Source organism: Pterocles gutturalis, unplaced genomic scaffold (genome assembly GCF_000699245.1).
Source record: "Pterocles gutturalis isolate BGI_N339 unplaced genomic scaffold, ASM69924v1 scaffold15930, whole genome shotgun sequence".
Taxonomy (NCBI): Eukaryota; Metazoa; Chordata; class Aves; order Pterocliformes; family Pteroclidae; genus Pterocles; species Pterocles gutturalis.
This window is the reverse complement of record NW_010146140.1, coordinates 41,975-56,389: the sequence shown is the minus strand read 5'-3', so window position 1 is coordinate 56,389 and position 14,415 is coordinate 41,975. Positions and strand designations below refer to the sequence as shown.

The 14,415-nt window shown below is 44.6% G+C and overlaps 1 protein-coding gene across 1 annotated transcript in view; it reads left to right on the top strand.

The window, feature by feature from the left end:
• The first annotated feature begins 353 nt into the window (after positions 1-353).
• Positions 354-14,415, top strand: part of MIB2 (mindbomb E3 ubiquitin protein ligase 2) — a 25,994-nt gene continuing 11,932 nt past the window's right edge. The window contains exons 1-7 of the mRNA XM_010085633.1: positions 354-722; positions 869-1,040; positions 9,264-9,370; positions 11,050-11,244; positions 12,149-12,291; positions 12,852-12,959; positions 14,221-14,325. Of these exons, the coding sequence (XP_010083935.1) occupies positions 476-722; positions 869-1,040; positions 9,264-9,370; positions 11,050-11,244; positions 12,149-12,291; positions 12,852-12,959; positions 14,221-14,325 (1,077 nt within the window). The 5' untranslated portion in view covers positions 354-475. The remainder of the gene's footprint in view (positions 723-868; positions 1,041-9,263; positions 9,371-11,049; positions 11,245-12,148; positions 12,292-12,851; positions 12,960-14,220; positions 14,326-14,415) is intronic.

The following is a 14,415-nucleotide window of genomic DNA, read 5'->3' as shown; positions in this document are numbered from 1 at the left end:
ATGGGTTCGAGGTTAAATTTACGCATCATACTATGAAGAAAAGGGGCTTCCAGTTTGTTGCTAAAGGCAGCTGTCATTTTTAAAGCACCAGCTGGACTGTAATTAAGATTTAAGCTAAACAGAAGGTAGTCAGGATGTTCCTCAGTAATATCGCTTTGCACAGAATGTCTTACGATGGTGTTTACAGCAGAGTGGGGTAAGTACTTCAGGTTGGGCTTTCAGCTCTTTTAATTTAACCTCCTGGCCCTACCAGTTCAGCATGGGTTTGTGTACCAAGGGTACGAGCTGAAACGGCTTCCACGCGTCTTGCTATGGAAGTTATTGCTGTGATGTGCGCAGTGGCATCACTTAATTGTCTGTTGTCTCGTTAGGTGTGCTGAACATGCTGCTGACGATGCTGAACGTGTCACTGATGATACTGCCTGTCTCCAAGAGCCCTTACGTGGAAGAGTTTTAGGGGTTGCTGTGCAGATCGATGGACGTGGACCCCTATGCCAGCATGCAGGTTGGGATGCGGGTCGTTCGTGGAGTGGACTGGAAGTGGGGCAACCAGGACAGTGGTGAAGGGAACGTTGGGACTGTGGTTGAGATTGGTCGGACTGGCAGCCCAACCACTCCAGATAAGACTGTGGTCGTGCAGTGGGATCAAGGCAACAGAACCAATTATCGGACTGGATTCCAAGGAGCTTATGACCTTCTTCTGTATGATAACGCACAAATAGGTAAGTATATATATTACTGCATCATCTTTGATACATGCGCAGTACATGATTTTTCTCTTAAAAACACGCTGATGCAGTTCTAAGAGCCTGGTCAGCCTGGTTTCTCTGGATTTTGTGTGGATCTTTGTTTGCTTGTGTTCTCCCAGGTGTCCGTCACCCTAACATCATCTGTGACTGTTGCAAGAAGCATGGCATACGGGGAATGCGGTGGAAGTGCAAAATGTGTTTTGACTACGACTTGTGCACGCAGTGTTACATGAACAACAAGCACGATCTGTCTCACTCCTTCGAGCGCTACGAGACCGCACACTCGCAACCGTAAGTGGTGCCGCAGGGGAAGTCCAGTTACCGCGTTGAGATTTACAGGTCACTGTTCTGTGGCGGTGGTCTCCAGAATGGGGTGTGCAAGATGATCTGTTGAGGTGCAAGAATAAAATAATAGAGCTTCAGTAGTACGTGCCTGTATAATTTATAAAGAAATAAATGTAGATATATTGGGGGTGTTCAAATTTTTTTTACTGAGAGTGTTGCACGATCAAAAAAGTTTGGGGACCACTGGTCTATAGAATAGTGTAAGACTGGATCTGGCACATCTATGGAGCTTCTTGAAACAGCAAACAGAAATTGGCAGAATTGTTTCCTGAAAAATTAGATTAAGGTGAAAATTCAAAATGTTTGCCTGCTCTGCTTTTTATTTTTTTCCCCCCCCCAATTAAATCATTTCTTAGACATGCTTTGCTGTTTGCTGTTCTCGGATAACCGAGTGGCCACAGGAAGGCTGGTGGGAATCTTGCACTCCCAAATGGTTGGTTTCTTCTCAGGGGTCTGTGCTGTTCACTGAAGAACAATACCTTCTCATTTACTCTGTACTCTGCACGTTAATGTTATTGGAAGTGACTGCTGCACTGATGCCTGTGGAACAGTCCCCATAATTTTATGTGTGGCACATTCATGATGTGCCAAAACATGGAGGTCTGTTCTCCTGCCCTGCGGAAGAACCAAAAAATGGTCTCAACAGTAGTTTTATTTGTACCTCCTAAGGTGGGCATGAAGATGAATCTTGTAGCCACTTGCCTTTAGGAAAAATAATAGCAAATCAGCTCTTGTCTCTGTCATTGTGTTGGGTTTTTTTTCTCCCCTTGAAAATATTGCTGTGTATTGCATCTGTCTGTGGAATGACGAGTGTAATTCCTTTGCTGAAGACGGTGGTGGTTTATTTGCAGCTGGTTTTCTTCCCATATGGGAGCCTCTTTCTGGAGTTGACTCCCATAGTGTGGCTGAGGCAGAATTCTCAGTGCTAGCAAAGGGGATAGATGGTGCTGTCCAGAGATGTTCCCTCGGAGATTTGAGGCTTGTGTTTATCCACCAGATTAGGATGTTTCTTCAGCTTGTGTTAATATGACAAGCCAGCCAGATCCTATTGGGAAATGAGCTTTGTGATTTCATATATATAAAGATATGTATATATAAAAATAGACATTTTTTTTCTTTCCCTTTCTATAAATATTACTGTTTGCTCCAAGTAGTTACTCAGAGGTACCTGCGTGTGTCTTTTATTTGAGCTCTGGGTATGCTCTGCTAAGGTACATAATCTTCCTCACATTTAAAGAAAAAGAAGTAGGCAACAATTACTGTAAGAGGCTGCAGTGTTGCAGAGCTGTCCGAATTTTCTGTCCTTTGCATGGGTTCTCCAGGGTGCTGCACCGTGCTGCATTCTCCTGGGCAGCAGGCCAGCTCTGTTGCCTTTCCTGAGCTTCATCGGGATCACCCCAAAATGATCGCGTTTATCAAAAGGCAGATGGCTAGGCGATTTCTCCCCAGGACTCTTATCCTCTGCAGACCTTGTTTCCTTTTCTGAGCAATCTGAATGGTGAAAGATGTCAGTGGAACAATTTTCCTTTCAAGGCTTGTACCTGACCCGTGTGCAGGCGCTGTTTGAATCAGGCAGGAGCGTGCCAGCTGCCGGTGTGAGAGGAGAGCTTGGAAGACGGCTGGTAAACTTGCCAGACCTGGTACTGTCCTGTGCGAGTTGTTTGACTTTCACAAAACACTGCAGCAGCGCTCGGGAATGTCCCCGCAGCGCAGGAGGGCTCTTTGGAGGCAGATGTCCTCTAGAGCAGAACTTGATGTCCAGTGGTGCTCACCTCCTCCTGGGCTTTTTGTTTTATTTTGTTTTATTCTTAAACTCATTTGCTTTTTTCTGCGAGTGTGGTTTGTTCAGTAGGTAGGGAAGATGTGTTGTAAATTAACTTTTGTTTGAGCTGATAAAAAGAAGTCTAGACATAGGTCACAGTCTGTGATACCCGGGCTTTTGTTGAAGTAGCAGTATTCTGATTTACTGTGTGTTAGCAGGAGCAATGATCTTTCTAGGCAGCTAATAAAAAAAGAAAAATGGGAGGGGGGGGGTTGTATGTGACACAGGGACACAGCATGATCCTGTCGGATGTGGCAATGGTTTCTGGGGGCCTCAAAGATTGATAAAGGAAGAAGCAGCAGTAGTTGCAAATGGATGATACAAGATCTCTCCTGCTGTTCCTCCGTGGCAGGTATTGAATGTAGCTGTGCTGAGAGATGGAGAGAAATTGGGAATCCGCAGTAAAGAAGCTTCCAGTGGTGGAAAGCTGCAATTTAAAGATGAATGAAAGGTACATGTTGTGATTCTTGGAAGGCTCTAAGCTTTTGGAGAAAACAGACTGTCAGAAAAGCTTTTTGTTTCTGTCATTTGACAGAGCTGGATGGTAGGATACTGTCCTGGAGCTGCAATGCATACGTGCTTTATGCAAGAGCTTTCCTACAGGGAGCTGGCAAACTGAAACCATTTTACTCAGAGATATCTTGCAGTGCAGGAGCAGGAGGAAGTAGGAACACTTTTGCTTTAATGCAGATGTAATCCTATGATTTGTTGGTCTATTGTCCCGTAGATTGTTCTGCATTAAGAATGGAATGTGAAAAATAGGTGACATGAGGGGCAGGGAGGGAGATCACCTTTGAACAATGCCCCAGAGAGGATTTCTTTGGAATAACTGAGGTCTGAGCTGCAAAGACTCATTGCCTGAGGCAGTGCAGCATCCTTTTTGAAGAAGGAAAATTGCATGCTTATGACTCACTAGGACTATCGCTTAGATCACTCATCTCAATTTTCCTTCTTAGTAAAATAGAAAAGAAAACCTTTGGCAGTTCTCCAAGGCCCCAAAAAAGCTGTGTACTTAAAAGCTGTGTCGATTTGGGTTTTCTTGAGGTTTTGTTGCTACCTGCTGTGGTTTGAATGGCTGTGAAACGCATGATGAGGCTCCTTTAGAGATGAAGATTCGCTCCTCTTTCTCTGGCAGGGAGTGAGTATCTTCTGCTTCTTCACAATGAGCCTCAAGCACAGAGAAGTGTTGCTTGCAGGATCCAGGCAGAGTGCTGTGATGAGCCCACTGGAGTGTTAATTACTCAGGGGAGCGGATGGAGAGACAGTCCACCACATTTGACAGCATCCCATAATGTTGAATGTATCGTGATTGTAGTCCTTGGATTACCATCAGTGAGATCAAAGGCAGCACTGTGGAATGAAGCTGTGTCACGGCGCTGTCGGATCCAAAGCTGGGAGTTTCCTGTCCTTCCCTGGCCTCCGGTAGGACAATTTCAGAGATCGCAGAGCGATGTCCTTGTGCAGTGAGCGGCTGTCACCTGCGCTGCTAGTGCCAGACCCACCACATGGCACCTGCGCGGCTGAACGTCGGCAAGGCCAGCACAGAACTGTGTGCAGCAGCTCACTAATCCTGGGGTTTAAGAGGCCTTAAGCCCAGGGAGACACTGCAGAGGGTTTCCGATCGGTTTTCTAAAGAGGCTTTGAAGACACCTTTACCTGAAAGCTAGTTCAAGTCTTGAATGACCTGAGTTTGAACCTCCGGTGGCAGGAAGTACTGATTTTTTTTTTTCTATATTTTTGCCGTTTGAATTAATATCTTCTTGACATCTGCCAATTGCTGGTGTTTTTTATTGGTCTTGCTTGGTTTGCATTTTATGGCTGTTTTGGGAGAGGCTCTCATCCTTAGTTTAAAAGGATGGGCCGCTCAGTTTCGCTGAAGACTGCTTTTTTTTTTTTTTTTTTTTTTCAATCTTGTATCCATTTGCTGAATATGTGCTTAGTAATTGGGAGATAAATCAGTGTCTGTAAGCAGGATAGCAAAGCACGACTCATCAGGTTTGTGTTAGGGCTAGAATAGGCACACTCTGGGGAGTTCTGCAAATAATCAAGGCTGAGATAATCTTCCTTTTATACAAAATATTAATATTATATCCTAGTGCAAAAGCAGCAGTGGCATTTCTCATGCATCACCTTCTCAGGGATGGTGCTAAGTTGAATTTCGGTAGGGGATGTGGTGTGTTTTACTGGGGCTGTTTTCTAGACTTCACTCACCAATAAATCACATCCTTAACAATTTTTCACAAGTCCTGTGTTTTTCTGGAGGACAGTGGAGTTGGAGGAGCCAGCAAAGGACACGGGGAACTGTTGTGTGTACTCAAGCATAAGAAATACAAATATTTTCTCCCATTGTGTTCTATACTGTAGTCAAAACAGAGTTTGCAGTTATTTTCAGCCTGAATTCTTAAACCAGCTCTGTCTAGTCTAGGTGCCAGTTGGATTTCTAAATCAGATACGTTACAAGAACAAGTGCATGCTGTCATTTAGGGGTGCATGTGCAACGCGGACCCAGCCAAGGCAGCTTTAATAATCCAACTTTCCATCTGTGACTGCTTAGACTGTAATCCTGAACTAGAACAGCAGCGGAGTGACAACTGCTGGGCCTTTGATTACAGGCGATGTAGGGGATGCGGGTTTATTCAACATGTGTTGTTTCTGCAAGGTCCGTTTAAGCTGCTGGACTAAGAAACTTTGGTGAGTAACGTTCGAATCAAGGCTCTCTTGTGTAATGATGTTTGTTTCCTAACTTTTAAAAATGCTTATTAAGTATTAATGAAATTATTAATATTAATTTATTGATTAATTCTATTAATGAATGAGTATAATTTTACTAAAAAAACCAAACAAACAACAAAACCACATGATTTACCAAATAAACTACCTAACTGTGCCTCCTTCAAAAACCACTGCAGAACCCTAGGGCGTTTTCAGTGATGTGTTTTATCTTTTCTGGAATTACATTATCAAAGCTGTAAGCAAGAGAAATCTTCATCCTTAGCCTGTGTTTTGAACTAGTAGTCATGTTTAAAGGAGGATAACACGACACTTCCTGTGCTCCCCAGTGCTTCTGTATCGTTCTCAGGACAGCATTCTGCCTTTGAAGGCTGTGTATAGACACCTCTGAGAGCACAGCTGAGAGCACCTCCTCTCTGCAGTACCGTGTTGAGTCTTAGGTGCACACACATGTTTTCGTTCGCATTTAGCCTCACTCTGAAGTCTTGCCCACCATGGCTTTCCAAAACCGAGTCTGATATGAGTCAGCTTTGGAGGTTAGTTGAAGAAAGCAGCAGCAAGCAGTTAGCCCAGCCCAGACCCTGGGTCTGAGCTATAAACACACAGCTGGTTTGGTGAAGGATGCGAGGAAGGATAGGATTGACAATGGAAATTCTCGGTAAAGACAGTTCCTGAAATAGGTTTCTGTGATCCTGATCCCTCCCTTACTAACAACCTTGTCTTAGTCTGGTTGGTGCCTGAGCAATCAGCATCCGCCTGCCATCTGTCAGAATTTCCTTCCTTTATCCTTTGCTGGAAGTGCTTCAGTAGAAGCTTTGCTGGGGAGGATTAGAGAGTCTGGAGTTCCCTGCATCACCGAGGCTGGTTTCACCTGCAGTTCCTGTAGGATCTTTGTGCTGGCTTTTCCTGAGGTAGCCTGTGTGGATCTTTACACACCCTAGAAGGAGTGTGGGTTTGTACCCACCGTGAGCTCAGATTCTAGTTTACAGCTGTGCCTTTCTGAAGACATTAACACAATATTTACGGTCTGCTGCATTGCAGGGGAAGCATCCTTTCTGCTTCCCAGTCCTGTGCATCGTGCTTGTTTCCTTTGGGTAAGAATTTCCTGCAGTGGAGAAGGCTGTCCTGCAAGATCTGTTCATGCCTGGACGAAGGGGCTCCAACTTCTGCAGGGCCTCGGATCACCGCTGCAAATGAAAACCAATCTGTTTAAACTTCTCCCAGTCAGTTGTTTTGGGTCTCTAGTCTCTCTCTGTCAGGGATGATGGTATTTCTCTGTCTGTCTGGAGCACAGCTCTCAGTGATGCCGAAGGCCGAGTGAGCACCTCAGTGAAACGTGAGCACAAGCAGAATATCCCGGGGGGTGGTTCCCAGCGTGCTGGAGGAGATGTGGCTTCGTTCTGTGCAGTACGTGCTCCCGAGTGTTTTCTGGACTGTAGTAATTTCATATCCTTGGAATTTGTAGGCAGACTTGGGCTGTCACAATTAAAATTGCTATTAAAGGCAATATTGCAGCGATTACATTTATCCCTGGGGTGTTTTTGCAACACGCTAATCACTTTGGTTGTTATCCAGTATTTGGAGCAAAACGTGTTGAATTAAATTAACACCCAAGATGCGTTGGCTCGGGGCGTCTGGTTCTCGCATCATTCTTCAGTGTTGCTGGTCAGAGTGTGGGTCAAGACAAGGTCAGAATTTTTATTGGGCACAAAACACAAATTTCAGTGAAAGTGACAGGTTAATGTGAGAGCTGGTGAGATGGGCAATGATGACTGTTATAGGATTATACAGAAAGGGAAATTATGCCGGGAGTAGAATGAATGGTGGTGGTTTTGCTGTTTAAGCATCTTGCTTAAGCTTAGCTAGGTGCTTTATTTTACTATCCCTGAGAATCCTTACATTGAAATCGCTCCCTTGTGACAGCAGGGTGTGGAGGAACGAAGTGTATTTTTATCACTTGGCGTCAGGGCTTGACTAAGGCATAGGCATTTTTGATAAATTGTTAGAAAAACATGCAACAAAATAGAGTGAAAATAGCGTGCTGTAGTTAAGCTGTTTCGGAGGTAGTACACAAATCCTTGCTGGTGTTTGGAGCCAGTCTGTAGTGCGTAACGCAGTGCAATATTGAATGCTGGTCGGCATTTCTTTTTAGCTGAGCTTTTTGCTGGCCCTCTTTCCTTACCTTCTCTTTCATAACTGCCAGCCTTGATGGTGTCTAAAACAGACAAAACCTTAACCATCCAGAAAACGCTCTTCACCTTCCTCCTGTTGAGCTACAGGCTGGATAATAAATGTTCAACAACGAGAAGAACGTGTATAAATTATCTCTCCCTCTTCTTAAACACGGTAGGTTGCAAAGCAAAGGTGGGGATCTGTTAACAAGTTAAGAAAGGTAAAAGACTTCGGCTTTTGATGGATAAGTGAACAGTAAGTTCAAGCATAAGCTTTTTATCCTGCTGAGTCTCCACCTTCTCTCTCTAGGTATTAGGTGGAAAATAAATACAGCATTCTGAGGTCAGTCCTGCGCCCCGTAGGCTTGCCTTCCCCTTCCCCTGTGAACAGCTGCTGAACTCCGGTTTGCTCTGTCTGGTCTGGGATTTGCTAAGAGCCGGTCAAGAGGAGGTGCACAGTCACGGGTATGGGCTGTGGCACCTTTGCAGTCACTTAGAAAAGTGGATTGTACCCTGGGTGAGCAACACAAACGGGTCCGTAAGGACTTTAGTGTCTCGGAATCTCATGAGCAAGCGTTCTGCTAGGGAGCAGAGGCTAGGAACAGCACTCTCAGAACCAGCAGAGAAGCTGCTGGGACATGATGGGAATTGGAAGCTGCTTTAACAGGACGTCAGACCCCCTGTTTACTATCACGTAGGTATTCTTTTTCTTTTTTCTTAAGATGGACCAGTGTTGTATGCCTGTGATAGGGATTGCAGGGCAGATAGGAAGGTCTGTGCAATCCTGGAAACAGTCTAGCCGCGACACTCGCTGCTGATCTAATCTGCTCTGCTTTCCAGCGAGTGAACCAGGCTGTGCAGGCTGCAGCTTAGGGTGTGGAATGTGCCGAACTCCGTATGACTTTGAGCTGGGAGATGGCCTGAGCTGGTAATGCTTCATGCAGGGTACACCCTAGTCGTGTCCGTAAGCGTGGCCTTGGACTTTAGTCTGGGATACAAGGGCAGCTGAGAGTTGGTTTTGCTCTCTGTCTGAAGTGATGTCAGACTTTCTGGAGAAGTTACTTTCTCATTACTTTTCTCTTTCCCCCCCCTTCTCAGAGGCTCTGTTTTAAAGATATGTTTTAATTGTGCGAGACTTACATTCATTGACCTTGGGTGTTCTCCTTTGGGAGGCGTGTGGATTGTAAGTGGCACAGCTGGCAATGAAAACTAACGTGCTCTCCTGCTCTGATGTTTAGGACAAGTTTTTAGGATCAAAGACCCCGTTCAGCTATTTCATCGTTTTCTCTCACTTCTTACATGCTCTTCAGAACTCAAGCCATGTTTTTCTGTGTGTAAGTGTGGTCTGCTCAGTCCTCATAGACAGACCTTGGTTGGAAAAGAGCTTTATAAAATGTGAATAGTAACAATAAATTAATTTGTTTCCTCTTATTTTGTATTTTCCAGAGTCCTAGTGAGTCCTCGACAGAATTTGACTCGCATCACGTTAAAAGGGACTTTCCAGGGGGCTAAAGTGGTCCGTGGCCCTGACTGGGAGTGGGGTAACCAGGATGGTAAGCTGCTTTTGCGATGTCCTGTAAAACACCTTTTTTGTTTGTTTGTTTTCTTTTCTTTTTAACAAATTGCTAGTTGAAAATGCATGTACTGAGCAGTAGCTTCTACAAGAAAACAAAGAACCATCTTTTCCTGAAAAAGCTTCCATTCCCAGTGGGAATAAGGTTTGTCAGTGTACAGAACTCCTTTTTCCTTTGGAGCTCTTTGAAATATCCTTATTTGGACACTTTTAAGAACAGTGAAGGGAAGTGATCTGTAAGGAGTGTTTCATAGGGAGCATTAATGAAGAACTGTTTGCTGTGGTTGCTGGAGAATGGTTTCTGCTTTCTGTATGAATTGTAACTTTAGGCTGACAAGGCAAAGGGGCAAAAATGCCTTTTGTAAAGCTGCTCTTGGGATACGATGACTGTGTCTAGTTCCCTGGTACCAGTTTCTGTGTAGTGCTACAGGGTTAAGGAAACTTTCCTGTCTGTTTCTATTCCCCAGCCTTGTACACACTGGGATGTTTACAGCTTCTTTTTTCCCTTACTAATTAAGTTGTCCATACGAAGGTTTCCAGTGTTGACTCCACCATTTATTGCAGCTCTGGGTTCAGAGGAGGACAGGGATCCTTGCAGGCTCTGAGAGCAAAAGCAGCTTATGCTCAGTACAGCTTATCCACCCTTTTGACATCAGATCAACATTTGCATGTCTGAGACTTGTGTCGCTTACAAAGACTGTGACCTGAGAGCAGTTCCAGGCACAAGGCAAGGGAGAGGAAATGTAAGGCCAGCCGCTCTTCATTTTGGGCTGGACAGTTGTTGGTGGCTATCTGCTGAAAGGAAGATAAAAATTACTGTTAGCCACCCTATTGCTAGGGGCTGGAAGGCTTTTTTAGGCATAGTGGTGAAGGTTACATCACAGAAATGCTTCTGGTAACTTAAATTTTATTTTCCTGGGTGATATTCATCTGGGTGGATATCTGGAGAGCCGATCTGGTAACCGGCTTCAGTGTGCATCGTCCAGTTCTGGGTTGTTTCAGTGGAACTCCTCCTTGCTCGAGCAGCTGAAGAGAGCTACCAGAACAAACTTTACCTGATGTTCCTACCCCCCCGACTGGTACTGGGGAGAGATTAAAGATCTTGGGTGGATTTTACAGTGCTGCTGTGTTTTTATCTTGCCACAGTGTGGTGCCAGGACACTGCATTGCCTGGCTAGGCAGTGTTTCTGTCCCCGAGGAGGAATTGCTGCTTCTCCACAGAATTCAGCTTTTCCGTATTTGTATTCCAAAGTAAACGGCTGTCTGGCTTTCTGTGAGTTTAATGTGGAGGTTCTCTCCCAGCTGGTCACACTGAGTTGTCTCATGGTTTAATTTCCCTAATTGAAAAGGTGACTGAGATTTCTGCAGCTGAAGGTGAATCATGCAGGCTGTGAGCAAGGTGTATGAGCTGCTGAATAATTTCTTTTTTGTGTGATTTCCTTCTTTCACGTCCACGAAGAACGCTTGACTGGAGGGCACTGCTTCAGGCAGCAGCATGCTGTCAGTGAATAGTTGGAGAACTGACAAGTTTTTTCCTTAGTTAAGATAAAAATGTAATTAATTTATATCTCGGTAAACATCAGTGTCAAGTGAATTTCTGTGCAATTGGTCTTGGTGAAAATACAAGCTGAACCCTTTTTTCTCCTCTTTTTCCATCAGGTGGTGAAGGTAAAACGGGACGTGTGGTTGACATCCGTGGCTGGGACGTAGAGACCGGCCGCAGTGTGGCCAGCGTCACGTGGGCTGATGGTACCACGAACGTCTACAGGGTTGGACACAAGGGAAAAGTGGACCTGAAGTGTACTGTGGAGGCTTCTGGTGGGTTTTACTACAAAGAGCATCTCCCAAAATTAGGTGCGTAAAGACAAGTCTTCTGTTGAGAAATTCTGATTCCCACTGCCATTTCCTGACACTAAAGCCATTTTGCTTGGAAGACAGAAAATCAGCAGGTGCTTTTATGGTGTTCCCACATAATGTGTACCATTTTTAAAAAGTAGGCTGTGTGGAAAAAGCTGATGTCTGTATTGGCAGCTTGCTGCAATCCACCTTTACTCTTAACTCTGATGAAACCAAGGAAATTACTTGTGGTTTTGGACTTGCAGCATTTTCTACTAAGGTGTAATTTAGTTGTATTTTTTTAAATGAGGTGCAGGGGCGCCCCCTTTTGCTCCCCTGAAGGAAAACTGAGCAGTCTGGTTTTGAGTTTGTAGCAGGAGAATCAGGTCTTTCTCATTCTTTTCTCTCCTTGGGCAGCTTGGCAAGATCATGAGGGAAGGGAAGGGTTGGATGGGCAGCTTATTGCCCGGGGTACAGCCTCTCTCTCCACAAGAGGGCTAGGAGGGTAAATCACACCACGAAACAAGCGATGTGGCTGCCTGTGGAAGAGAACTTATTTTGAGTATTGTGTAGGTGTGTCTGCTGAAAAACAGTTGTGGGTGACTGAATTGCTAAGAGCAGCTACTGATGCCTAACATGAGATGAGAGGCATCATTCAGTGGCATTTCCCTCTGGGAAAGGGACAAAATTGTGTCTTGTTAGAACTACCTCGCGTTTAACCCGTATCAATATCCAGGGAGAGCTAAATCCTCTGATCTCTCTGCGTAGAGCAGGGCATACTCCATGATAGAAAAAGCATTTTACACCGTTCTGCACTAATTAAGCCTATGTTAATTTGCAACCCTTGTTACAAAGCCAAATGAGACACAAAGCGTCTTATTGCATCCTGCATGTATGTGCATGGTGTCATCCTTCCCTTTAGGAAAACCAGCGGAACTGCAGAGGAAAGAAAGCACGGACAGGCATCCGTTCCAGCACGGGGACAAAGTGAAATGCCTGCTGGACATTGACATCTTGCGGGAGATGCAGGAGGGCCATGGCGGCTGGAATCCTAAAATGGCTGAGGTATGCTTCTGCTGGCTCCTGCTCTCTCGGTAACATATCAGTCGCTATGTCAGGCTACTGAAGTGGGCATTGTCTAGGAAGTTACCAGAACGTCTTTGTGTAACGTTATCTTCTGTAATTCTATTGTGTTGACTGAATCACAAATACAGATTATTTAGTGGTAGAACAGTGGAATCGGATTTATTTTTAGGCTCAGATAAATCTGTGTTGTATGGGAATTGCCTTGTGCAGCCCTGCATGATTTTTAAGAGTCTACGATGGGTCAAAAGAGTTGTTCAAAAGTTTTGGAAGCCAGTGCAAAAACGTGATGGCTGGTTTGTTTTCAAATGAGCCATGGATCTTTTCCTTGGAGTTCTGGATCCATCCCCTGTTTGGCTTCTTTTGTACTGTGCAGACAACACTATCTCATTTAAAGCAGGTTTGGGAGAACTGTTAGTCTGTGAATTGGAAACGGTGGGTAATTTAGCCATCTATGCCTTGGATACCTGCTTTCCCCACTATTAAGCAATGTGATTTATTTAGGGGCTTTCCCCTACTTTTTTTTTCCCCCCTATCAAAAGTTCATTGGCCAGACAGGGACTGTGCACAGAATCACGGACAGAGGGGACGTGAGGGTCCAGTTCAACAGTGAAACCCGCTGGACTTTCCATCCTGGAGCCCTGACTAAGGTAGGTGCTGATAGGTGAGCTTGGCCACAACTAGAAATGCTGCGAGGAATAGCTGTCAGTTTAGCCTGCGGAGTTAGGACACAGTGTGTCTCAAGCAAGTGCCGAAGAAATACACTGCTCTTGTAAAACCAGTAGTTCTAGGCAGAATTTCCTGCAAGCCATCAGAGCTAAGACAGATGGTTGCAGACAGTGGGAGCTGGGCTACTAGGCTGTCTGGTTGTATGAACCTTTACAATTTCAAATGTTCTAAGTTCTTAAATTAAATTCCATTTCTTAATTTTAGCTTCTTTGATAAGAGTGCTGACACTAGACCTACAGTAGTTCCTCCTTCTGCAGCTACCTTTCATCTGTGATGAACCTTCTTCCGCATCATTTCCATTTCATTTTGTTTTCTTCCTTGTTTTTGTGTCTTCATGTTGTTCTCCTTTTTGCATCTTTCTTTGTCTCGCTTCTCTCTGATTTGTCTGGATGACCTGAGTCTTTAATCCAGCTCTTCTAATTTTGTGTCTGCATTTCTAAAGCTCAGAGCTCTGGCCTTCCCCAGAGGTTTCAGGTCTTGAGATGTGGATGATTAGAAACAGGACTAATAGGTACAGAAGGAGCTGCTGGGAGACTACAAAATTCTGAAAGACCTGAACGAGGTCCCAATGCAAAAAAAACCTCCAATACCGAGGGAAAATGCAGCATCAGGCTGTTCTGTGCAGAATTAGTCTGCTTTGAAAAGTGTGTTTTGACAGGTCTCCCTTCTGAGCTCAGTGAGCAGGGGGAGCATCTGGCAAATTACCAGTGCAGATAAACTCTGGTTTCCTTTTTATGTTTTAAATGACAAACAGATTTAACTTCATTATTAAAGTGAATTAAAATCTCCCGTGCCAATTCAGGTATAGTGAGGAGATGGACCAAGAAAAGTTCCAGATGTACTTCATACTGGTACTAATTATAAATGGTTTGAAGGAAAAGAAGAAAATTGTTCTGTCTCAAATTATTTCCCTGCTTAAATGTGCACTTGGCTTAAAACAGAAATACCCCAGCCCTTGGACTGGGCTTTTTTTTTAAAAGCCTTTTATTTTGCAGTGCAGTGATTACAGATCTCTTGGTAGCTGTACATATGTTTTGTAATGTCTTGTGCTTGGATTCAAGGGGCTTCTTGTTGGGTTGGGTTTTCTGAGGGTGGGGGTGGAGGGGCTGACTGCTTTTTTTTTTTTTTTTTTTTTCCCCTGGCTTCATCCCCCAAAAGCTTATGACTTTCTTTTTCTTGTAGCTCAACACCTTTTGGGTTGGTGATGTTGTCCGGGTGATAGATGATATGGAAACAGTGAAGCGATTCCAACCTGGTCATGGGGAGTGGACAGATGAGATGGCACCTGTGAGTGCGCGCCAGTTCCAGCACACTCCAGTAACTTCCTGAGTTTTCCCAAGCGATTAGCAATAGTGACTGGGCTCGCACTGCCCTCCA